We start from the raw sequence: 26530 nt of genomic DNA, 5'->3' as shown, positions 1-26530 counted from the left end.
ATGATTATAGAATTTTACATTAAATAACCTATGACATTCAAATAAAAATAAAATTACTTCTATACTCAATAACACTATTAAAATTCTTTTCCTTTCTCTTAAAGATAAGATTAGTTCATGATGAGATTAAAAAAAAAAAAACTGTCTATCTCCACATATACCCAATAACATTACCCCACTGCTAATATAACCTGGAAATATTAATATCAACATCCATGAGAACATCATACAAGTTCTTATCTTTATACAATCAGCTATAAGGGATAATAAAATTATATTTCTATGTAATCATGATTAATTCTATATTATTCTTTACTTGAACTACTAAAGTTTTTTTTTAAATACAAAACTGAAGAAAGACATGATTAAAACAAATTATCATAGACATAGAGACACACAACTGAAGAGAGATATATACATGACTTCCAATCTAAATAATTCAAATATTTGCACTGCCATTTCTTACGCACACAAATATAAGGAAGCAAAGAGACCTGTGTATATTTACAAATCCTAAAACAACCCTTTAACTTCAACTATAGCAATATGAAACAAGGTATCTCTTATTAAAATAACAGCTACAAGACCATAATTTCTTGAACAGATAATATGAACATAGAAATGAACGTCCAAATACAAATAAGACTCAATATCATGATGCATTCAGCAGAAAAAAAATTATAAGTTCAACCTTATTTCTTTCCTTAAATATGAATGAGAAAACCATAACTAAATGGATCTAAAATGATAGGCCTTGTTTTTGATCTACCAATTATACTATAGTTCTTAAATTTGAAAAATACAAATATTAAGTATGACAAACCATACTACTAATTGTCTAAGTGATTACCCCAGGCTACTGGCCACTTTACCATTATAATCTATATCCTTATAAAATGAATGGACTCAGAAAAAGTCATCTACAGGGCATATTAACAACAAGGCTTAAGCTATAATTTATGTGCGTATGCACCAACAAGAAACGAGCACTAACAAAGGAGTCCCCCCCAAGATGTGGAATTATATGCCTTTATAACAATTCAAGATCTGTGGATGCCACATATCTATTAGATAACCCTTAGATATATCACAAACCCATGTTTAATCATTAATTGACAACAGAGTATCATAGCTATAGATTAAATTCACAAAATGTCAACTAGAAAAGTACAACAATAGCTTTTGCTCTCATAAAAAAAAATTCATATTACAACTGGCACATCTAAAATGTCTTAAAAAAAATCATTGTGATACAAACATTTAACATTTAAAGATATTTAACCAAACAAATCATAAGCATAAGTAAAATACACAGTTGTCATTTTTTATTTTTTTAAATCGAATCAAATGCAATGGAGATTGTAAAGCACATAACAGATCACAAACAACATGGCTGCCTACAATGATGTAACTAGAGATGGGAGAATATATGATTTAGTCATCCATAAATGAAATTACAACAAAGAAAAAGAAAAAGAAAAAAAAAATAAATAAAAAAAAATCCTCCAACTCATAAACATAACCTTATAATCAGAGTCTTCATATCCTTATGAATAAAAGAGTATTCAATAAATATAGAGCTATACACCATCTCATTTAGAGTTACAGTATCAGATTATTTTTTTTAAAATAATTTAATCAATAAAAGATAAAAGATAAAATGGCTGAAATTACAGGTTTTGATTTTTTTTTTTTTTAAAAAAAAAACTTGGTATAAATTTCAACAATAAGAATGAAATCTATGAAACTAAGGATGACAAGAACTGCTACTAGGATAGAACTCATAATCATATTTGAAACAAAATATTTCGAACACAAGCCAACAGATCTGATAAGGAGATGAAAAATACCTAAAAATTTCTTCCTTTAACGAGATTAAGAAGATCTCCTTGAACTTCAACCTTGTGCTCTTGCGATTTCCTTCTTCACTTCTTCAATTTCTAGTCAAACTTACAAAGAAGCTTTGACTAAAAGAAAAATTCAAGACAACGACCAAAACTCCAAGGAATTGCAGGAATGAACTAATTTTTACTAACGAAAATCAACTTTGCATGGATCTGTGTTATGTAAACCAAAGATTTGGACATAGAATTAGGGTTTAAAGGACAAAACCTTTGATCTAGGGTTTCTAAGTGAAGAAACAAAGAAATCTACTAGAAAATAAGAAAATAAAAGATCTACAGAGATATGATGATAGAAAGGGAAAGAGATATGGTTGGAACTCGAAATCTAAGATTTCTGCTAAGGAAATCTAAGATTTAGGGAAAAGAAAATTACAGATCTATGAATTTCAAGGTTAGAAAGAAATGAAATTTAACAGAGAATGAAGGTCTGTAAAAAAAAATTTGATTTGAGACTAGCCGGAGTTCCGATCGGAGAAATAGCTTGAGTTAGGGTTTTAAACTTAAGAAGAAAGATTTCAACTGAGATATGAAGAGAATAGCAAAGATCTAGAGTTTCTAAGCTGAGAGAGATGAAGAACACAAGTAAATGACCGAAGGATAATCGGGATCCGGCAAGATCCAACGGAGAAGATGATCGGAAAAGGGGGTTTAGGTTTTAGGGATCTAACTCTCTCTCTGGATTTCTACGGAAAAAAAATGAACAGTCCCCTTATTTTCGTTTTGATTTTTTATATATATAAAACAAATGTGTTGATAAACGCACTCCCACTTGATGGGCGCACAATTATTGATGAGGCGCGCCCGCCAATTTTGTCCTATTCGGCTTGGGCATCCCCTTTAGCAGATAATTCACCCTCCTTTTGATCTACATTGCGCACCTTCTCTCGGCTTGTTCACTGAGCAAACGCGCTCGGATCTCGACGAAACTTTACGGGGACCCCGGTGGGACCCTAACCTATCTTAGGGTGAAGTTTGGGACCCTAATGGATTGATTTGGTTGGGTTTTGCTCAAACAAAAGAGATTTAGGGCACGATCAAAATGGGGTGTCTACAGATGCCCCTCTTTGGCAGAGCGTGCTTGTCACGTGAATGCCAAAGCCAAACAGACAACTCATTTTGATCGACCCGAAAATAAAACAAAGTAATTTTTAGGTTTTTGGTTCAAAAATGGTATCCACAAAAGTAAAACAACAAAAAGACACTACAAGACTCCAAGCAAATAGGGAAGTGGCCTCCCACCAACCCTTAAAAATGATAACCACGATATCTCAAAGAGATAACCTTTCTCTAACGCTCATGACTCAACTAAAACAAACAAACACAAAAACACTTCTTCATTTTTGCAATCACAAACATTCAAAGAAAAATTTTGCTTTATATGGTGCCGCAGAAACCAGCTCCATATAAATCCAAATTCGTATGGTTCTGCACAAACCAGATCCACATGAACCTTCTCTCAGATATACCAAAACAATCATAAAAACAGACACTCAAAAGTTTTTTTTTTTATATATGCAATGCTGCATAAACCAGCTTCATGCGATTTTTCAAAACAAATGTGGTGCTGCATAAACCAGCCCTATATGATTTTTCAAAACAAATGTGGTGCTGCATAAATCAGCTCCATGTGACTTTTCAAAACAAATGTGGTGCTGCATAAACCAGCCCTATATGATTTTTCAAAACAAATGTGGTGCTGCATAAATCAGCTCCATGTGACTTTTCAAAACAAATGTGGTGCTGCATAAACCAGCTCCAATACGAATCTTAAACATAAAACCAAACACTCAAAGAGTTTAAAAACGGGGCGATAGCTATACAGACCATTGCTGAAAATCCATCTGTTTAGCTATCAAGGTAACTTTGACTCCTCTCTTTCAAGGTAGCGAATCACCTAAGATTTATATAGCGCTGCATAAACCAGCTCTACAAGAATCTCTTCGCAGATATGCCTGACTCCCAACTTCGTTAGGTAGCGACACATTGCGGATTAACCTTGATTTGTATGTTGCCGCATAAACCAGCTCCATACAGATACAAAACCAAACACTCAAAGAGTTTTTTTTTTTTTTTTTTTATCATTGTATGAAAAACTTCACCAAACTATTATAAAACCAAACACTCAAAGAGTCTCATTTTAAAACTAAAGAAAAAAAAAAAAAAAAAAAAAAAACCAAACCGCACAGCACAAACTCCGGTAATTTCCAACTTCATTGGAAACTTCTCAAAACGCTAAATGAAAATCAAGAACGTGAAACACTAAGCATTCAATTTCTAATCTTATTAGAAACTCAAAACAAAAAAATATTGAAGGAAAAGACATTATAAACTTTCAAATTGATGAAAGAAAAGGACCAGGCCATGAGATACAGACTCTGGTAACTTTCTACCTTAAAAAAAAAAAATCTCAAAACAAATGAAGCAAAAGATTGACTCTTATTGATTTCATAGATGGACCGACTATTTCTCACAAAGAGTGACTAAAATGCCTGATCTCGGTCAAAGACTGGACTTAAGTAACGTGAAGAAATTTTCCGGGTATCAACCTTTTTTCAAAGATGAAAAAATATTCAACAGAAGTTTGAAGATTGTTAGAATAAATTTTAGACTTCATTGGGGTAAAGAATTTCCAAAAGATCTGACTCCAAAGGAGACCAACTAGACTGAGGAGTTCAACTCAAAAGAGCATGTTCAAACTTCTCTAGTCTCTATCGGATGAAAATATCCATCTCAGAAATCATTATTTGATTGACATCTTTTATGACGTAAGTTATAAAAGATGCCCCTAGTATGATTACTTCCATAACAAGATTCATTATAGAGCAACACAAGAAAAATAGGCCAAAGACTTTTCATTATCAAACACTTGGGATTTACAAAAAAAATTATCTCAAGAACAATTGAATTTATAAGGCTTTTCACAGGTACAAGAAACTTGCTCTGCTCAAAAACTCTCTTCATTTCTGCCATCTGCTGATACTGCAAAGAAGTTTAAGAGTCTGTCATTTTCTGAACTCTGCTCGATTTCATATTATCCACAGGAGCCACTAATTCTCTACTTCTCTGAGGGTTTTTATCACCCCAGCTTTGGGAGAACTTTGACTAACGAGACCTCAAAACTTGAACTCGACTCGACAAAAGAAAGACTCTGACAAGTAACAAATGAGGACTCTGACAAACATTTGACTTTTATACTAAGAAAGACTGAATCTGCTTCTTAGAATGATAAATGTTTTAAAATGATAAAAGTCAACCACTCTTAGAATCCTTTGAATACCGCGTTTAAAGGCGTTTCATCCCTCTTTTCGATATTTCAGTTATGGTTATTATCCTTTTGGATTGCTTAGTCTCAACCTCTCTAACTCAAAAAGTATCAAAGAAAACCTTGCTGGCGCTTACTCAGACATTGAAGTAATGCTAAAGAAAGTCTAGCTGACTTTTGGAAATTGTCCTTTCTGTATGAAGTCACTGCTATGACCAAATCGCCTTTTTAGGTTTTCGATTTAGCGGACCATATGCCTTAATATTTACCTGGACTGTCTGCCTTCGCAAATTTTCCATCCAGCAGGCTTGGCACCCTAATTTTTGCCTAAGCCGCCCTTTCGGGTTTTCAGCTTAGCGGGAAATGACCCTAACTTTTGCCTAGACCGCCCTTGCGGGTTTTCAGTCTAGCGGGTCTAAGACTCCATCATTTTTTTTTTCTGTTTCTCTACAAACCTGGGCCTAAAATACACCAGAAGGACTTTCAGGTAGGCTTAGGTTCAAACAGGGTAAACATTGATGGGTTTGAATGGTGTTAAAACCGAATCTGGACCTTCCAGACTGCCTACGTATCCCTGAAGAAAATGGGAATCAGGTCTGCGTAGTTCGCCCATTTGGGGTTTCAAGGATTTCTATTTTCAAAATATTACAAAAGATGTGACCGAACCTGAATTAACCAGGCTACCTACGTACCCTTAAAAAGGGATCAGGTCATAACGTAGTTCAGGTTCAATATCTTTTATGACGCAAGTCATAAAAGATGCCCCTGGTTTTGAGTTTGTCAAAGAAAGGAAATATATTTTTTTTTTATTGGCTCAAAGGGTTTGCAAATGGTTTTAAACATATAGGTTGTTGGCTCAAAGCTCAAATCGATCAAAAATGGCCTCCTGGTGTATCAGGCGTAATATTTTTTTAACTGATCCAGGTTTGTAGGTTCATTTAATTTTTCTCCGCTTTCATTGAGGAGTCTTACGGCTTTTCCAGGCAGGACTTCATCGATAATGTAAGGACCAGACCAATTTGGCCTGAATTTCCCTCTCGGATCAAATATTGGTGCTCTGTTGGACTTCAAAACAAGATCTCCAGGCTTCAAGTCTCGGACACGAACTTTCTTGTTGAAAGCTCTTTCAATCCGCCTTTGATATCCTTGAATGTGATATAAAGCTCTCAGCCTCTTCTCATCTATCATCTGCAGCTCATCATGTCTGGCTCTTGCCCACTCAGACTCTGGTAAGCTAGCCTCTATCATCACTCTCAAAGAGGGAATTCTCAGCTCAACCGGCAAAACCGCTTCCATTCCGTACACCAAAGAATACGGAGTCATACCTGTCGAAGATCTGATCGATGTCCGATAAGCCCACAAAGCATATGGAAGTTTGTTCGACCAGTCTTTATAAGTCTCAGTCATCTTACTGATAATGACTTTGATATTCTTATTCGCTGCCTCTACAGCCCCATTTGTTTGAGGTCTGTAAGGAGACGACTTATGATGTCTGATCTTAAATTCTTCACACAGGTGTAAAACCTCTTTTTTGAAATGTGATCCATTATCTGAAATCAATTCGTGAGGTACTCCGTATCTACAAATAATATTCGCACGAATGAACTTCGCAACTGTGTTCGAAGTTATGGAAGCATAGGATGCAGCCTCGATCCACTTTGTAAAATAATCGATAGCTACCAAAATGTACTCATGCCCGCTCGAGGACTTCGGATAAATCTTCCCAATTATGTCTATTCCCCATACTGAGAATGGCCATGGCGAAGACAAAGAATGCAACTCTGAAGGAGGAATATGAATGAGATTTGCATAGACCTGGCACTTGTGACATTTCTTCACAAAAGCAAAGCAGTCTGCTTCCATTGTGGGCCAATAAAAACCAAGTCTCAAAATCTTTCTAGATAACATCTTACCATTCATATGAGGGCCACAGACTCCTTCATGGGTCTGTTCAATAAGCTCTGCAGCTTTGTCCTCATCCACACATAAGAGTTGAATACCATCAAAAGATCGCCTGTACAACTCTTCACCACAAATGATGAAGTTGGCAGCTAATCTTTGAAGAGTCTTCCTCTCTTTGCTCGAAGCTTCAGGAGGATGTCCTTTACCAGAAATGAGGTTCTTGATATCCGTGTACCATGGCTTACCATCTGGACACCTGGCTGATATCTCAATTACATTCACATGCGCCGGAGCCCACTGTAATCTCACAGCTAAGGGTTGAACTTCCATAGTCGCAGAGATGTCAAGCATCGAAGCCAAAGTAGCCAAAGCATCAGCAAAGTGGTTCCTGGTTCTTGACAAATGAGTAAAAATGATATTCTTAAATTTTTTAACCAGAAATTCCAAATATGTATTATAAGGAATCAATTTATCCTCTCGAGTTTTCCATTTCCCATTGATCTGACAAATAATGAGCATTGAGTCCCCAAACACATCTATATCTTGAATTTGAAGAGCCAAAGCTGCCTCAAGTCCTGCTATACAAGCTTCATACTCTGCCATGTTGTTTGTGCATTCAAACTGAAGCTTGATGGATATAGGGATATACTCCTTCTTTGGCAATATCAAAACAGCACCCACTCCTTGACCTCGGTTATTGACCGCTCCGTCAAAATACATCGACCATCTGGTACTCGGAGTTTCTTCTTCAATATCCATGATCTCTTCATCAGGGAATTCAGCCTTCAGAAAAGCATTCTCCTCAACAGGAGAATCAGCTAACTGCTCTGCTATAACCCGTCCTTTAATGGACTTCTGAGTGATATAAGTGATGTCAAACTCAGATAACAGTAACAACCACCTTGCGGTTCTTCCAGTAAGAGCGGGTTTTTCAAACAAGTACTTCAACGGATCCATCCGTGACAGTAAGAATACTTTGTTCGATAACAGATAGTGCCTAAGCCTTTGGGTAGCCCAAACTAATGCTAGACAAGTCTTTTCCAAAATAGTGTACTTTAACTCATATTCTAGCATCTTCTTACTGATATAATAGATAGGCTTTTCTCGCTTAGACTCTGGATCTTTCTGAGCAAGCATACAACCCATTGCAGTATTTGTAATCGACAAATACATCAACAAGGGTTGACCATGAATGACGGGTGATAAGACAGGAGGCAAAGATAAACATTGCTTAACCTTTTCAAACGCTTCCTGGCATTCATCATTCCACTTCTTCGAGGAGCTCTTCTTTAAAAGCTTGAAAATTGGTTCACATGTCATAGTTAAATGAGATATGAACCTTCTCAAGTATTGAACTTTCCCGAGGAAACCTCTGATCTGCCTTTCTGTTCTTGGCGGTTCCATTTCCTGGATTGCCTTGATCTTTTGAGGATCTACCTCAATTCCTCTTTCACTGACCATAAATCCAAGGAGTTTCCCTGATGTAACTCCAAATACACATTTGTTTGGATTCAGGCGAAGCTGATATTTCTTGATTCTCTCAAAGAATTTTCTCAAAGCAACTGTATGCTCCGGTCTAGTCTTTGCTTTAACGATCATGTCATCTACATAGACTTCGACTTCTTTGTGAATCATATCATGAAGAAGAGTAGTTGCAGCCCTCTGATAAGTTGCACCAGCATTCTTTAAACCAAATGGCATTACTCTGTAGCAGTAAGTACCCCACTGAGTGATAAACGCTGTTTTCATCATGTCTTCGGGTGCCATCTTGATCTGGTTGTATCCCGAGAACCCATCCATAAATGATAACAAAGCATGTCCAGCAGTATTATCCACCAGGAGATCAATGTTTGGCAATGGAAAATCATCTTTTGGACTTGCTTTGTTCAGGTCTCGAAAATCAACACACATTCGAACCTTCCCATCCTTCTTGGGCACTGGTACTACATTAGCGAGCCATTCAGGGTATTCAACCACTTGGATGAATTTCACCTCTAGAAGCTTCTTGACTTCTTCATAAACTTTTAACTCCCATTCAGTTTTGAGTTTTCGGAGTTTTTGCTTCTTTGGATTAATGCCAGGGATCAAGGGTAATTTGTGCTGAACAATCTCCTCACTCAATCCCGGCATGTCATCATAAGACCAAGCAAAGACCTCCTTGAACTCCTTAAGTAAAGAGATTAATTCCTTGCGTTCCTCAGGAGATAAAGTTTTGCCAATCCTTATTTCCCGAATTAAGGTTTCATCACCAATATTCACAATTTCAATCTCCTCTTCAAGTGGTTTTGCTCGGCGACTCTCCTCCTGTTGAATCATGTGTTTGATTTCAGGGGAAGTTTCGTCGGCATCTTCATCAGAGGGGGAATCTTGATTATCATTATTATTATCAGATTTTAAAGCAGATTCAGTAGATGAAACAGAAACAGGAATGTACACAGAAGAAAACTCCTTTATTTCATTGAAAGTAGAATTGAATACATCCAATGACGAATGGCCCACATCAGGCTTTACAATGGACTCATGAAATGTATTTACAGACTCAAATGATAGGTTGACATCAGCATCAACCGATTCAAACAAATGTAAAGAAGAAACGCCAGGCTCATCAGCAGAAACAGCCTCCAACTTGACCTCACTAGGTGAGATGGACTCATCACCGACTTCAGAAATGGACTTGACCTCTACAGTACCTGCATTAAAAGAATCATTAGAAACGGAAGACCCTGAATTAGACTCAGAGAATGACACATACTTATAAACAACTGACTCTTTTGAAGGAGAAAGACAGGACTGAAAAGTAACCTGAGGTAGGACCTGAGAGGTCCAATTAGTCAAAGGTCCATCAGCCGGGGTGATAAGGTGAGTAGGATTCAGTATGAGCGGGCTCTTGCTGATCACGGCTACAGTCTGCGAACTCTCATGGAAAAGGGAACTCAGTGCATCTGGCCCCACTGTATCTGCCCAGTCTGTTTCAGCAATCTGTAAGCTCATCGGCTCATCATCCAAATCACAGTCAAAGAAAATCTCCAACCCAGGAAGTCTCTGCCCAGTAGACTCGTCTATCCAGGTTTCTGCAAAACCACAGAAAGGAGAATTTGCTCCTTCTTTACGGAAACGTCCATTCATTCTCAGATCAAATGGTCTCATTGGCAAGTCTAAACCTCTGCGGCGACACTCTGCCCACTTCATCATATATTGCTTCATCTCTTTGACCTCTGCCCTGGTTGGTTCATACCCAAGCCCAAACAAACCATTAAAGGTTTTGAACACTGGCCATTCAGTCATACCCTGATGGTATCTGCCCAGTCCTGCCCCTGGGATATAACCTTGTAGACGGATCATTTTGACGACGTTCGAATTGGTACTACTTAGGAAAAAGATTTCTTCATTCATTGCTTCTTTAAGGGTTATAGTCGCAACTTCCAAGGAGAAACCAGTCAAACTAATATCTCCTTCTTTTCCCAGGATCAATTCCTGCGAAATCTGACCCACCTCAAAATCCGGGTCTCCTTTAACAGTAATCACCTTATGGTTCAGAATGAATTTCAATTTTTGATGTAAGGTGGATGGGACAGCTCCAACCTTATGTAACCATGGGCGACCGATCAACAACAGAAAGGAGGCCTTAATATCAAGAACTTGGAATTCAATATCGAATTCCTCTCCACCTATTTGCACTTCAGTTATTAAGGTCCCTATTACATCCCGCCTAGTCCCATCATAGGCCAAGATACCCTGATCTGAAGGAATGAAGCTTTCAGGTCCAAAACCCAAGGTAGTTGCTGTGCTTAAAGGGCATACGTTCAGTGCAGACCCATTATCGACAAGGACTTCAGGTACCTTCTTCTTGTTGCAAATAACAGTTATTCTGAGGGCTTTCGCATGATCTTTCCCTTCGGGTGGCAAATCGCTGTCTGTAAATGATAGAGTTTTCGCCGCTTTAGACATGGAAACTATGCCGACAAGCTCGTCGGGAGTTATTTCAACAGACACCTGAGCAGAATTTAACTCTTTCAACACCACTTTCCGGTGTTTCGAAGATGACATCAAAAGTCCCCAAACAGAAATGTTTGCTTGGGTTTTCTTTAATTGCTTTAGAAGGTTATCATCTTCTTCATTTATCACAAGCCGATTCTGTCTTTGGCCATCAGCAGCCCTTGCAATCTCAGCCGGATTGTCAGCGCTCAACTCAGGAGGTTTAAAGACTCTCCCTCCTCTGGTCATATGACGCATCTCGTCACATTGATCATCCAGCAACAGTAATTCATCATCATCCATACTCAAAACATAAGGAACTCTGATATCTTCCTGCTCAAAGTCGTCCATTTCTAAAACATATGCGGTCTTTCTTCCTTTCCTCGTGTCATCATTATGAGGAAGATACGATTGAGATGAAGAGGACTCTGCAATCTCTATGTCACTGAATGACAAAACATAAGGCTGCTTCCCTTTCACATCCTGAAGTTCTTCCTCGTCAAACTCCAAAACATATGTGTTATCTGTCATGATAGCACATATAAGGGTAGATGGATCAAGAATGGGCTCATCACGAAAGATGGCATTTGCTGTAGGAGGAGGAGCAGCACGATGATTCGGGAGAGGATTCTGAGTAATATTCGGCCCTTTAACTGAGAGCTCATCTTTATCAATCAGATTTTGAATTGCATGCTTCAAGGCGAGGCAATTTTCAGTTAGATGGCCCGAATTCCTGTGATACTCACAATGTTGATCTAGCCTCCAGTATGGTGGTAATGGATTTGGCACAGGTTTCAGATCCGGAAGCTTTATCTTTTTGTCCCTCACCAGCTTTTTCAATATCATCGGTAAAGGATAAGGGAGGGGATCGAATTGCCTGAAAACATTTTTTCTTACTGGTCTAGCCACCTCAGCGACAGCCTTGACCTCTGGTCTGAAAGCCGGCTTGAAATAGTTCACTGCATGAACTTCTTTAGGTGGGGCCATAGGCCTCTTGCCTTCCCGCACATCGGACAATGCCTTCGCTCTAAGCCCTTTGGCTATAGCGTCCTCTGTCTGGGTGCCAGTTTTTATCAAATGATCAAAACTGGGATAGTGTTGGGGTGCTATGAAATGAAAGTATTGTGGAGACAGGCTTTTGATCACCAACTTGATCTGATCTTCTTCTGGCATCCTCTGACTCAATTGTGCAGATTTGCGCCTCCAGCGTCTGATAAACAACGTGAAAGTTTCCTGAGGACCTTGCTTTAGCTGCTTCAGGTCTCTCTTTGTTATCTCGATCCCCTCCTCCATCGAAAATTGTTCAACAAACAAGTTCGATAAATCATCCAAAGATCTTGTTTCTTCCGGCTTTAACCTCAGAAACCACTTCTTAGCTATTCCTATGAGAGACATGGGAAATAGCTGAGCCATTTGTTCACGGCTCAACCCGTGTTGCTGAGAGAGGGTTATGAACCATCTGACATGGTTCCTCGGGCATCCAGTGCCATCATACCTATCATAATCCGGCGCCTTGAACTTTGGCGGCAAAGTAACACTCGGAGTTTCAAAGTACTCCGAAATATCAAACCTCTTCGGCCCTTGGAACTTCATGTTTTCAATGTCCTTGGCCATCTTCTGACACATATTGAATAACTCATTCTCCCTATTTGTCTGCGGAGCGCAATACTCTTCAGCGTATTGGCCCTCGTCGAGGTCAATCTCCTCAGCAGGAAGATGAGGTCTATTGGGAGCAGGAAATGCAGAAGGAGTAGGCTGGATGACAGGCGCTCTAGAAGTAGAGGTCTTGTCAGTATTCTGAGATTTCAGCACAGCCATTTCTTCTTTCAATCCCGAGATATCTCGAGACATGTTTCTCAACATTTCTTGAATGACCATCATGGGATCAGTTATATCAGCCATTTGGTCAGACTCAGATGAGTTAGATAACTCAAAGGTAGGGGATAAAGATTCTCTGGATGATATAGGTGAGTCAAAATGACGGACAAGTCTAGAAACAGAGGAAGATCTAGACCAGGTAGGTTTGGACTGGTTTTCTTTTGATGGAGCGATGGTTGCTCTCTTTCAGAATCCTGATTGGAAATTAACATATTAGATTAAATGAGTGATGAATGAAATAAGATATTTTGAGCAAATAAAAATAAGAGACAACAAACACACTTTCATTGATAAAATTTGAACTGTGATTACAACATATGACAATACGAATCTCTGATCACAATTTGGATAAGAAGATTGACAAATAAAAAAGGAAATACAGAAATCAAGATAATCCAACAGATATGAAATTTCAAGACTCTTCAATCCGAGCTCTCCTGCTTGCAGGCTCTTCCAATATTTCATCACGTCGGGCTTGGGATGATAAACTGAACCTCCTTTCCATATTTTTGTTTCCCCAAGCAGCCACAATGGATCTGATAAGATCAGGAGTGAGATCCTCACAAAGAGGAGGGACTACAGCTCCGGGAGGACATAAAATTCCCGTAACCTGATGGAGAAATCTCATGGGTGCATAAAAAGATGATTTCTCAAGACCCATGAGGTAAACAAATGGATGTGGGTAAGTGCTAGTGAAGATTTGGAAGCACGAATGACTCACCCAACGAAACTGGCTCCACTCTACATGTTGTAACCAATTGTGCCATTCATCAATAGACTGAGGTTGATTGGCGATTGGTTTCCATGTACGGAAATTTTTCAGGGTATATGGATTTTGGTTTTGTCGCTGAAGAAATTGAAGTTTTTCACCAAGCCAGACATACAACAACTTTACACACCCACAAAAATTGTCTTTGATCTCTTGGGAAGCAATAAGATCTAGTCCCAAGAAGGTCTCTGCTAACATGGTGGGTATAGGATTCCTCCCCTCATTAATCTGATCTACCACTCTTAATAGGGTCAAAGATACAACGTGGGAGTTTCCGCGAAGAACGTGTCGTGCGAAGACCATAAAGATTAAAGCGCTACGTCGACAATCTTGAAAACGAGAATTAGTAGGATCGACGTTTTTGGAAAAGAGCTTAATCAAGTCTTGAATTTTTACGCACTTATCCGTTAGACACGGCAGAGCATCCACAGTTTCATTTTTGAATAGTTTGCAAAACAGATTATGAGGAGATTCTATCCTTGAAGGTTTGATCCAGAGTCCCTCAGATGGGAGCTCTAGCAGGGCACACCAATCCTCAAATATGGGACAGAGTTCAAAACGACCAAATTTGAATACATGAAGAACAGGATCCCAAAGTCCAGCGGCTGCTTGGAGAAACTTCCAATTTATATCCCGACTGTTCAAATGAGTGAACGAATTGATGAAATGATCAGCCATATTTCTCTGTGACTGTTCACGCGGAAGAGCTTTAATTGCATCGGCTATCCAATTATCCAACAAAATGTTCGCCATAATTAGACCTGACACAAAGATGGAAGGGATAATGAGGGAATGAAGAAAACTTGGAATAATCAAAGATTAGAGATAAACTTAATGATCAAACATAAGAAGGATACAATTGGTGACATCGAATATTCCAATGATGATCAAGGATGATCAGAAACTCAGAAACAAGACCGCGGTCACAAAATGACAAAAGTAGATCATAGACCGGATCTAAATCTGGAAGATGGATGTCAAAAATGTATGATCAAGGAGATCAACAATGATAGACTATGGCCATAGAGACAGTAGACAAACTGTCGACCATATCTAAAGACAAAACAAGCAAAAATTTGATTAATATATACGAAATATGAATGACACAACAAAAGAATGGATAAATGAGGTTTGAATTTGAAGAATAAAACAGGTGAAATTTATCATCACTGGGCCAAAGAATAAACCGTAGCTATAAGTGTGACAAGTATAAGTCACTAGCCAGGTTTAGATCTGAGAGATGGATAAACAAGACAGACTGATTCAAGCCAGGGATCTCTACTAAAAAGTAGGTCCTGATCTTATAATCAAGAGATATATGGACAAAATCTCAATGAGAAGAGCAAAAGATAGGCCACGACCATGAGAGGGGCAAGTAAGGCCACTGGTCGGTGTAGACACCCCATTTTGACAAGGCCCTAAACCCGCATATTCGAATAAAATCCCGAGGTCAGACGGAAAATGAATGAAATTAATCCGAGCAAAAGAGAATGTGGGGCCCGCTTGTGTGGGACCCGTTTGTGTGGGACCCGCCTGTGTGGGACCCGCTTTTGTGGGGCCCGCTTTTGTGGGGCCCGTTTGTGTGGGACCTGCTGATGTGGGGCCCGCTGATGTGGGACCCGCTTGCGTGGGGCCCGCTTGTGTGGGGCCCGCTGTTGTGGGACCCGCTTATGTGGTCAAAGAGAGAATAAGGACGGTCATCATTTTCTTCGTTTTTAAAAATGGGCGTAATGAGTAGTTTTGGTTTTCGTATGGCATCCGATGCCATTTGAAAATTGTTTTCTATTTTTTTATTTATTTTTTTGCAAAATTTAAGGGAATTAGGGGGGACAAGAGGGGGACAAAAGACTCTCATTTTCTCCCCTCATGATGACTCGTCATCATGGGTCTTCTGATCTCTCTCTCTCGCAGAGAAAGAAAGAAAACAAAAAAGAAAAAAAAAACGGGTGGGAAAACAGCAAGGGAAAAACCAGAGAGAAAAAAAAAAAAAAAAAGGAAAAACCAGAGAAAAAGAAAAGGGGAAAAACCAGAGGGGAGAGGGAGAGAGAGGGAGATCTGCAGAGGGGAGAGAGAGAGAGAGAGAGAGAGAGGAGAGATCTGTAGAGAGAGAGAGGGAGAGAGAGAGAGAGAGAGTCTTCTCCTCCGGCAATCCAGCCGGAATCCGGCGAGGCCAAACCCATCTCCGACCGGCCATCCACCGATCACCACCACCTTCTCCGGCATCCTCCCAACCAACCACTGGAGCTCCACCGGCATCCACATCTCCTCCACCCCACCTCCAGCGGGCCCCACCTCCAGCGAATCCCATATCAGCGGGTCCCACAGCGGGTCCCACAGCGGGTCCCACAACGGGTCCCGCAGCGGGTCCCACAACAGCGGGTCCCACAACAGCGGGTCCCACATCAACGAGTCCTACTGTGAATAGTAGTTTTGAATAGTACTTATAAATAGTAATTATGAATAGTAGTTTTGAATAGTACTTATAAATAGTAATTATGAATAGTAGTTTTGAATAGTAATCTTGTATAGTAATTATAAATAGTAATTATAACAGTCTTCAGCACAGGAGTCAGTCCTTCAGTCAGTCCAGGAGTTTTTCCTATCATCATAGGGGTTAGGATTCTGTCCATCCTCTCATCAAGTCGTGATCTTTACCCGCTCCTGCAAGGTATAGGATGCTGTCCAACCCTTGCCGAGTTATTTTCCTGTTCGTTCCCCCGCAAAGCATAGGATGCTATCCAACCTTTGCGGGATTCCAGAAGTCTCCCTACCCGTATGATGATAGGATTTTGTCCTCTTGTGTCGAAAAATTCAAAAACATCTGAAAAATCAAAAATCTCAAAAATCTCGAGTCATTAGAGTGTAGTTAGGAAAATCAGTCCGAACTACGGATGGCTTGATCCCTAGCTGAGGGGTACGTAGGCAGCTCAGGCGTGCTGCTGGCACCCTGAGTTCAGTCACCATTTTTACACCCTTTCACCATTTTTAGACACAATTTTTGTAAATATTTCTCACAACTTTCACCATTTTTCATAACTTCAAAACCTCAAAAAAATACAAAAAACTTCAAAACCTTTTCAAAAAGATCTTCCCCTAGAGTTAGGAGTCTGTCCTAGATATTTAGGGTGTTTTAGAGTTAGGAGTCGGTCTTGATTTGTATTGATGTGGTGTGTCCTGTCGTGTGAGTGTCCCTAGAGTTAGGAGGCCTCGAGTCGATCGGTCAGACACTTAGTCGAACCGATGGCTAGACTAGGAAGCATATAGTCAGCCCATGGTTTTCTTTATGTTGCACAGCCTAGATACACATAGGATGTAGGGCCCACCTGCATTAGCTTAAGGCTAAACAACCTGCATTAGTTAGGACATATAGAGAGTCCTAAAAATCACAATCCACTTGAATTTAAGCAATCGCACAAAAAGCTTTAAAAACTAGTCGAGTCTAGTTGATCGAGTCTAGGATAGCGGTCCTAGAGGTTTAGGCATTGTAGTTTAGCATAAGACACCGAACTACGTTGGCTCTGATTCTTCCCGAGGCCGGGATACGTAGTGCAGCTAGGATGGATGGCCATCCTGGTCCGAGTCAAGCATTGCATTAGAGTTTAGGGTTTGTCGTGTCAAGTCATGTGTTGTGTTGTATGCTTTGTTGTGTTTTCTTACTTTCATGTACAGATCCTATACCTTTAGTTGTAGCATGCATGTGTTCGTCCACCAGAACTTAGACACCAATCAGGCATGTCACACATAATCTAGCTATTCGTAGGCGACACTTCTTTCATTTCTTTTGTGTGTGTTTCTTATTCATCTCCGAGACATGCATGATTAGCTAGACGTTGTCTCGGAGATATTTGTTCCCATTTCGCATGATTTTTGCCCAAAACTCTTCAAAATTAATAATAAATGGCATAAGAGACCAGGTGCTAGCACTTGGGCGAATTGGGGGCGCCTAATCCCTTCCCCATTCGTCATCAGGCACGAACCCTATTTTATATCTCTGGTTATCCGTTGCAACAGAGCACAGCATGGGATCCAGGGCCCACTTCCTTGGATGGCGACTCTTCTTTGTTTAAGGTACGCCTCGAATCTGGGTTAGTCCCCGAATCAAGAGGTATCTCACTTTACATCGCCGCTCATGCTGTGAGGGGCACTCTTTCGAGAGTTCCTTGGTGGGGCTCTCCTTCACGTGGACGATCTAGAGACTCGCGCGGGGGCCCGTCCTCCACGCCCCCGTCCCGGATCTGGTTCCACAGGCTGGCGACTCTGCTGGGGAATATTTTGAAATATTGCCTAACTCTGTAAAAATGCCATTTTAATTAATTTTGAAGAAATTTGGGTCAAAATCAAGCTAAATGGGAACTTTATCGTTAGAATCCAGGGGCACCAACTAGGTGCGTAATTAAAACAAGGGATTCACACACTGCACAGTAGGCATTGTCATATTTTTTTATTTTCTTTCATTGATTTTCATTGTTTTTTTTATTATTATTGGCTCCACGGGATAGATTCAATGCGTGCCCGACTGGGATGTTATTACACCCTGATGGTGCTGTTGAATCTATTTCCAAGCTATGCGCCAGCGCTGCAGCCGTAAACACTCGGTGCACTTGTGTTTACAGCAGCCGATGAGCAATGAAGCATACTATGTATAACACTCGGTGCACTTGAGTTATACATATTAAGTATGTTTTATACGCATAGTACCTGATAGATTGAGTTCGGAGCCCTACTTTGTTTTATATATTATGTATATACCTACTGGCTTAGTGAAAACCAACTAGGAAGTACCCGTGTTTATATACATCTATATTGCATTCATATGAGGACGAACATGTGTTACTTACACATGTGAAGCCTAGAGTTAGGAGCCTTGTCCAATTTGTAGACTAGGGTAGCTCACCTTGCGTGGCTACAGCGCGGTCCTAGTACACTCATCAGTCTGTCACGAGTCGAGACCTCCTTGACTCCGCTAGATTAGACTAGGGTTGGTGCCCCTGGTTAGGATGTATATATATATATATATGTATATATATGTATATATTTATTATTAGATTAGGGCTTGCTTCTTAGTTAGGTTTCCTTCTAATCTAATCAATTTTTCCCCATCTATCCATTCTGTGGATTATCATAAGATTCTTGGCTCTTTTAGTCATGATCTGTTTTCCGTGAGCCTGATCATTTGATCGATCCTGATCAGATCACTCCGCATGTCGATTATGAGTCTATCTTGCCATCATCATTACCGGAGTGTGTGTTCTTGCTGAGAGCCCTGCTTTATCTTGACCATGACGGCATACTCTTCATGTTTAGTTGCTGAGTCTCTCCTGGTATAGCCGTTATGCTGCCGAATTTTTTCCAAATACCTTGAGTGTGGTCATCATCCTTTTTGGCTTGTTGACAAACCATGTACTAGTCGTACCACCTCTTCATGTACAGTTGTTATGCTGTCGGATTTTTATCCAAGGAGAATGATGTGTTTGTGCTACCTTTTGCTTCAACTTGCACATTACATTGTCATGCGATTAATTCTCATTGAGCCTAGTGTTTATGGTGTCCATGACAGGAGTCTTAGTCACTCGTCTACCATCAACCCCAAAAGAGCTTTCATCTCTAAACGCGCTTGGTCTAGCCCGCTACCTGATAGACAGGGATCCCCTCATTCTTCTTGAACTCAAATGCTTCCAAGAACCCTACACCAAACCGTGTTGCACCTCTTTCACCCACCAGGGGAACCATTTCACCCATTCAACCCTTCATGGATCTCGCCACCTTTACCTGTACCACCTCTGGGCTAAAAATGATTAGGAAGGGAAAAGAAAAATGTCAGAGCTTGAACTCCTTGAAAACATTATACCAGAGAAAGCCTTGCCATTGTCAGGTGCTAAAGGACAATTTGAGCTGGATCAACAGAAACCAAAGAGGCCCTCTCTTCTGAGATTCTAACTCCAGGATTGCTCTCTCCAATCATTATCAATGAAGGCACGTTGTCCTTGAACTTTCAGCGCCAATCCGTTGCCTCCGATGAAGTGTCTCATCTTTGAAATTTGTTTGGAAGAATGTATACCAACCCTCCTGTCAAAGTTGGTAAGCCTAACCATGTCAATATCAATTCTACGTACGTTGTGTTTATTGGTCTCTCTCATTGTGAACCAATGTCCAATCTTTTGTTGAATTTGATGGAGAGCCTATCGTGGCGCGTCAAAAATCAATGTATGTACTTCAAACATTCAATGCAACGAACATTTGATTCCAGTGTCGTCATTATTCTTGTATATGTTCACTCTTGGATCTAATGTTAATAAACAAATTAAGACACCCTCCTCAGACGAGGATGCCGATGAAATTCTCCTCGAGATTTGAAAGCTGATCAAACGAGGGGAAGAGCGTCGAGCAAAGCCACTCGAAGATGAAATCGATACCGTGGATAGTGGTATCCAAATCTGAAACTCGGGAAATAAGGATTGGCAAAATCTCCCGAAGAGCGCAAAGAATCGATAAACCTATTTAGAGGGTTCAAAGAAGTGTTGCTTGGTCCTATGAGGATAAACCAGAAGCGTGCCTTGGCATCGTTCAATGTGAGTCACCCTCGGCTTCAGACAGGTCAAAAAAAGCAAAAAAATTCAAATGAAGAATACCAAACATCAAATGCAGTGAATGAAAAATTGAGAGAAGACTTTCGGACAACAAAGTCATGAGCATAGAGCATGAACCCCAAAAAGAATACTTGGGCTATACATTGCGATGGAATTTCAAGTTAAAGCATTCCAGGCGTAGGGGCATTCCCCACATCCAAGCAAAAAAATAAAAATCAGAATGAACAAAGAAAAATAAGATAGAATCCAGAGAAGAAAGGAGAAGGGAGCATGCCCCGCGTCAACTCCTCAAGAGCATCAGAATCGCAGGAAGCGGAGTCGATAAGTAGATTGAAAATTTCAAAATCTTCAGCATTCAGAGAAGACCCAGAGTCGTAGAATCCCAAATATCAGTGCAAGATCTCAAAGACAAAGTGGGAATTCAATCAGTCTAGCTTGCACAGTGCAGATGAAGTCTTGCCAGGAAATGCCGCCAGACTCCTAAAAAAAAAAAAAAGTTCAAAGCCATTGAACCTTAGCCATTCAAGAAGCTTGTATGCCAAAACATCAGAAGGCCATCCTTGGACGCCTGAGCCTTAAACGCCAAAAATCCCAAGTTCAAAAAAAATCCTTTTGCGAACACCTTCGAGCCTCAACAAAATCAAACATTCTTTTCAAACACCCGCAAACCAGGGGCATTTCGACCCGAACTACGTCTGACCTGATCCCTTTCTACAGGGTACGTAGGCAACCTGATCCATCCAGGTTCGGTCCACCTTTGGAATAAAAGTCAAATTATTCCCTTTCAACCTTTGAGCTAAAAACCAAATCATTCTGTGCCAAACCCCAGCAAACTACGCGGACCTGATCCTCCATTTTTGGGGTACTTAGGCAACCTGACCAATCCAGGTTCGGTTGAAACTTTGAAATCCAAAGGAAATATCCAACCCTTTTGAACCCAATCCCGCCTAGAAGGTCCTTCTGATGAACAAGCAGAGGTTCAAAGTCAAAAAAAAAAAAAAACGATGGAGTCTGAAGACCCGCTAGGCTGAAAACCCGAGAGGGCGGTCTAGGCAAAATTTAGGGTCATTCACCCGCTAAGTTGACAACTGAAAAGTCGGCTTAGGCAAAAGTTAGGGTAGCAGGCCCGCTGGATTGAAAACCCGAAAGGGCGAACCAGGCAAAAGTTAGGGCAAGCGGTCCGTCAGATTGAAAACCTGAAAAGGCAATCTGATCAATGGCAATGACTTCCAACAAAAAAGCGAATCATTGAGATGGAGAAACAGCCTTCAACCAGCGTAAAATCTCGGGGTCCAAGTAGTGCCAGCAAGCTTACTTTAACATTCCTCTAAACTGGGGCATTGAAACCGAGCAATCCAAAAGGGATAATAACCATGACCTAAACACCGAAAAAGGAGAGTAGTGCCTCTTGACACGGTCTTCGAAATACTCTAAGAGTGACTAAGCCATACCCTTAAAAAATGACACATCAGATCCAAGAGCGAAGTCGAAAGCGAGTCGAGTCCTTCGAGCAATAAGAGTCTTCTTTGATTGAGTCCTTGGAAATCTGTTCCTCCTTCATATTTGTGTTCCCTTTCCTTGCAAAGTCCAAACTGTCAGGTGCTGGAAGAATGGGAGTGTGTCCTCCAAAATGCGAAGAAAATTCAGAGTAAATCCTGGTTTAGGTATCAGAAGGGGCGGGAGACATCTTGTTCAAACCTACCCGAGACCTTAAGCCTCCAAAAGTGAGCCATGCGAAAGAAGAGATTTTCAGACTCAGCCATCATGGTTATTGTCCTATTCTCTCCATACAAAAAAAAAAAAAAAAAAAAAAACTTTGCATCCTCAAGCCTTCATGAAACGAAACATCTTTTCTTCAACCATCATTGTCTTGCCTTCTTAAAACTCCTGTCATGGAAACACAATATACTTGCGTCATAAAAGATGTCAAGCGCACAAAGGCAATCAGTAACAATGTCTCAAGCAAGTAAGGATAAGAGGGGTACAAGCACATCTCAAGCCTAACCTCTAAACTCCTCAGTTGAGTCCTCTCTTCAGAAGAGTCAATTCTCTAAGAAAATCAGTTTCCCAAGCGGAGTCTAGAATTTGCTCGCGCAGCCTTCAATCTCCAGCAGAATTCAGTTCTCTCAGAAGAAATGGTCAATATCCAAATCCCTGCAAGTTATCTGAGTCCAATTCTCAGCAAGGAACTCATACTCCCAATTTCCTCGGCAAGAGGCAATCAGTCTAAAAAAAAAAAATCATCATTCGAAATCAATCAATTCTCAGCAATATCACTGTCCTTCCAAGGCTCTTCGTGGTTTGTCAGGCAGGCACATCATGGACCCTTGCTCCCTGAATGGCTCTTCGTGATCTGTCCTTTAGGATATATCATGGACCCGCTCTCCATGCTCATTTCATTCATCTCCATTACTTGTTATTCTTGTTGGGCTCTTCGTGGCTTATTGTCATGGACCCCAAATTTCATTCTAGGCTCTTCGTGGCTTATTGCCATGGACCTTAGATTCATTGCGTGGCTCTTCACGGTTTGTTGCCGTGGACCCTCGATTACTTCTTGGCTCTTCATGGTCTACCATTCAGGTATACTACGGACCCATGCTCCCCGATTGGCTCTTCGTGATATGTCCTTCCAGAAATATCATGGACCCACTATTCATAGTCATTCCATTCATATCTTTTACATGTCATTTGTTTCTGCATGTTGGGCTCTTCATGGCTTATTGTCATGGACCCCAAATTCAATGTTTGGCTCTTCACGGAGTATTGCCGTGGACCCTTGATTCCTTTCTGCTGGGCTCTTCATGGTTTCTTGCCATGGACCTTAGATTCATTGCGTGGCTCTTCACGGTTTGTTGCCGTGGACCCTCGATTACTTCTTGGCTCTTCATGGTCTACCATTCAGGTATACTATGGACCCATGCTCCCCGATTGGCTCTTCGTGATATGTCCTTCCAGAAATATCATGGACCCACTATTCATAGTCATTCCATTCATATCTTTTACATGTCATTTGTTTCTGCATGTTGGGCTCTTCATGGCTTATTGTCATGGACCCCAAATTCAATGTTTGGCTCTTCACGGAGTATTGCCGTGGACCCTTGATTCCTTTCTGCTGGGCTCTTCATGGTTTCTTACCATGGACCTTAGATTCATTGCGTGGCTCTTCACGGTTTGTTGCCGTGGACCCTCGATTACTTCTTGGCTCTTCATGGTCTACCATTCAGGTATACTATGGACCCATGCTCCCCGATTGGCTCTTCGTGATATGTCCTTCCAGAAATATCATGGACCCACTATTCATAGTCATTCCATTCATATCTTTTACATATCATTTGTTTCTGCATGTTGGGCTCTTCATGGCTTATTGTCATGGACCCCAAATTCAATGTTTGGCTCTTCACGGAGTATTGCCGTGGACCCTAAATTCCTTTCTGCTGGGCTCTTCATGGTTTCTTGCCATGGACCCTAGATTCATTGCGTGGCTCTTCACGGCTGGTCACCGTGGACCCTCGATTACTTCTTGGCTCTTCATAGCTTATGGCTATGAACCCTTGATTCTCAGTTTTTCTAATCCATTAATCACTCAATATCTTTCTTGCAAGGTTCTTCGTGGCTTATTACCACGGACCCCGGATTATGGCTTGGCTCTTCGCGGTTTGTTGCCGTGGACCCTCGATTTCTAGTTTCCTAAAAATAAAAAAATATAAATAAATTTCGTTCCGCGAGGCTCTTCGTGGCTTACTACCATGGACCCTCGATTCCCGTTTGCTTGGCTCTTCACGGTTCAACACCGTGGACCCTCGTTTTCTGCAAGGCTCTTCATGGCTTATTACCATGGACCCCTGATCAAAATTTTCATTCAACTGTTGTTCTTCCTTGTCTAATTTGGTGAAAAGCTGGACAACAACTCTCTCTAGTTATTTTGTTGTCAAGTCATGGTCCGTCGTTCCACAGTGTGCTGTCACCCAAGTGCGGAGTCAGGAATACCTGTGTGACCGATGTGTTACTCGAGTGTGACCGATGTGTTACTCGAGTTATTTCTCTGGTGGGAGGCTATCTCACCAATATGTTTTGAATGCTGAGTTATGTGTCCAGCATTTCACCAAATTAATATTAAGTCATGTTGAATGTGAAATTTTAAAACGAAAGTCTCTCTGAGAGCATCTTTGAGAGCATCAAGCCAATAATCAAAATCCTTTTCATTCAAAACCCCTGAGGCATCCCTTCCCTCCAATTCGAGTGAGACCCCTGAGACATCTATTCCCTCCACGAGTTCAATCTTTGTAAAATAAATTTTGGGCCAGTCAAAATGTGTTTTCTGTTCAGCTTTGACATTCGCGCGACAAGCACACTCTGCCAAAGAGGGGCATCTGTAGACACCCCATTTTGACAAGGCCCTAAACCCGCATATTCGAATAAAATCCCGAGGTCAGACGGAAAATGAATGAAATTAATCCGAGCAAAAGAGAATGTGGGGCCCGCTTGTGTGGGACCCGTTTGTGTGGGACCCGCCTGTGTGGGACCCGCTTTTGTGGGGCCCGCTTTTGTGGGGCCCGTTTGTGTGGGACCTGCTGATGTGGGGCCCGCTGATGTGGGACCCGCTTGCGTGGGGCCCGCTTGTGTGGGGCCCGCTGTTGTGGGACCCGCTTATGTGGTCAAAGAGAGAATAAGGACGGTCATCATTTTCTTCGTTTTTAAAAATGGGCGTAATGAGTAGTTTTGGTTTTCGTATGGCATCCGATGCCATTTGAAAATTGTTTTCTATTTTTTTATTTATTTTTTTGCAAAATTTAAGGGAATTAGGGGGGACAAGAGGGGGACAAAAGACTCTCATTTTCTCCCCTCATGATGACTCGTCATCATGGGTCTTCTGATCTCTCTCTCTCGCAGAGAAAGAAAGAAAACAAAAAAGAAAAAAAAACGGGTGGGAAAACAGCAAGGGAAAAACCAGAGAGAAAAAAAAAAAAAAAAGGAAAAACCAGAGAAAAAGAAAAGGGGAAAAACCAGAGGGGAGAGGGAGAGAGAGGGAGATCTGCAGAGGGGAGAGAGAGAGAGAGAGAGAGAGAGGAGAGATCTGTAGAGAGAGAGAGGGAGAGAGAGAGAGAGAGAGAGTCTTCTCCTCCGGCAATCCAGCCGGAATCCGGCGAGGCCAAACCCATCTCCGACCGGCCATCCACCGATCACCACCACCTTCTCCGGCATCCTCCCAACCAACCACTGGAGCTCCACCGGCATCCACATCTCCTCCACCCCACCTCCAGCGGGCCCCACCTCCAGCGAATCCCATATCAGCGGGTCCCACAGCGGGTCCCACAGCGGGTCCCACAACGGGTCCCGCAGCGGGTCCCACAACAGCGGGTCCCACAACAGCGGGTCCCACATCAACGAGTCCTACTGTGAATAGTAGTTTTGAATAGTACTTATAAATAGTAATTATGAATAGTAGTTTTGAATAGTACTTATAAATAGTAATTATGAATAGTAGTTTTGAATAGTAATCTTGTATAGTAATTATAAATAGTAATTATAACAGTCTTCAGCACAGGAGTCAGTCCTTCAGTCAGTCCAGGAGTTTTTCCTATCATCATAGGGGTTAGGATTCTGTCCATCCTCTCATCAAGTCGTGATCTTTACCCGCTCCTGCAAGGTATAGGATGCTGTCCAACCCTTGCCGAGTTATTTTCCTGTTCGTTCCCCCGCAAAGCATAGGATGCTATCCAACCTTTGCGGGATTCCAGAAGTCTCCCTACCCGTATGATGATAGGATTTTGTCCTCTTGTGTCGAAAAATTCAAAAACATCTGAAAAATCAAAAATCTCAAAAATCTCGAGTCATTAGAGTGTAGTTAGGAAAATCAGTCCGAACTACGGATGGCTTGATCCCTAGCTGAGGGGTACGTAGGCAGCTCAGGCGTGCTGCTGGCACCCTGAGTTCAGTCACCATTTTTACACCCTTTCACCATTTTTAGACACAATTTTTGTAAATATTTCTCACAACTTTCACCATTTTTCATAACTTCAAAACCTCAAAAAAATACAAAAAACTTCAAAACCTTTTCAAAAAGATCTTCCCCTAGAGTTAGGAGTCTGTCCTAGATATTTAGGGTGTTTTAGAGTTAGGAGTCGGTCTTGATTTGTATTGATGTGGTGTGTCCTGTCGTGTGAGTGTCCCTAGAGTTAGGAGGCCTCGAGTCGATCGGTCAGACACTTAGTCGAACCGATGGCTAGACTAGGAAGCATATAGTCAGCCCATG

The 26530-nt window shown here is 41.0% G+C and overlaps 1 protein-coding gene across 1 annotated transcript; it reads right to left on the bottom strand.

The window, feature by feature from the left end:
* Positions 1–170: 170 nt before the first annotated feature.
* Positions 171–12945, bottom strand: LOC143856630 (uncharacterized). The gene is made up of 3 exons (XM_077366898.1): positions 9984–12945; positions 9547–9758; positions 171–191 (listed from the first exon to the last, which is right to left on the bottom strand). The coding sequence occupies exons 1-3, from the start codon at positions 12943–12945 to the stop codon at positions 171–173; spliced, it is 3195 nt and encodes a 1064-aa protein (XP_077223013.1).
* Between the last annotated feature and the right edge of the window lie 13585 nt (positions 12946–26530).

This window comes from Tasmannia lanceolata, unplaced genomic scaffold (assembly GCF_043159265.1).
Source record: "Tasmannia lanceolata isolate RefF3 unplaced genomic scaffold, GAP_Taslan_0.1 ptg000023l, whole genome shotgun sequence".
NCBI classification, from domain to species: domain Eukaryota; kingdom Viridiplantae; phylum Streptophyta; class Magnoliopsida; order Canellales; family Winteraceae; genus Tasmannia; species Tasmannia lanceolata.
The sequence above is the reverse complement of the archived record's forward strand: the minus strand, read 5'-3'. Positions and strand labels throughout refer to the sequence as shown.

Excerpts from the sequence above, each read along its gene's own strand:
- LOC143856630 (XM_077366898.1), bottom strand. The coding sequence starts at position 12,945 with ATGGCTGATATAACTGATCCCATGATGGTCATTCAAGAAATGTTGAGA. Across the intron at positions 9,759-9,983 it reads GAGTTCCCTTTTCCATGAGA|GTACTGTAGAGGTCAAGTCC; the intron begins GTTCGCAGACTG and ends CTTTTAATGCAG. Across the intron at positions 192-9,546 it reads TGGGCCATTCGTCATTGGAT|GTTATATTAGCAGTGGGGTA; the intron begins GTATTCAATTCT and ends TAATATTTCCAG.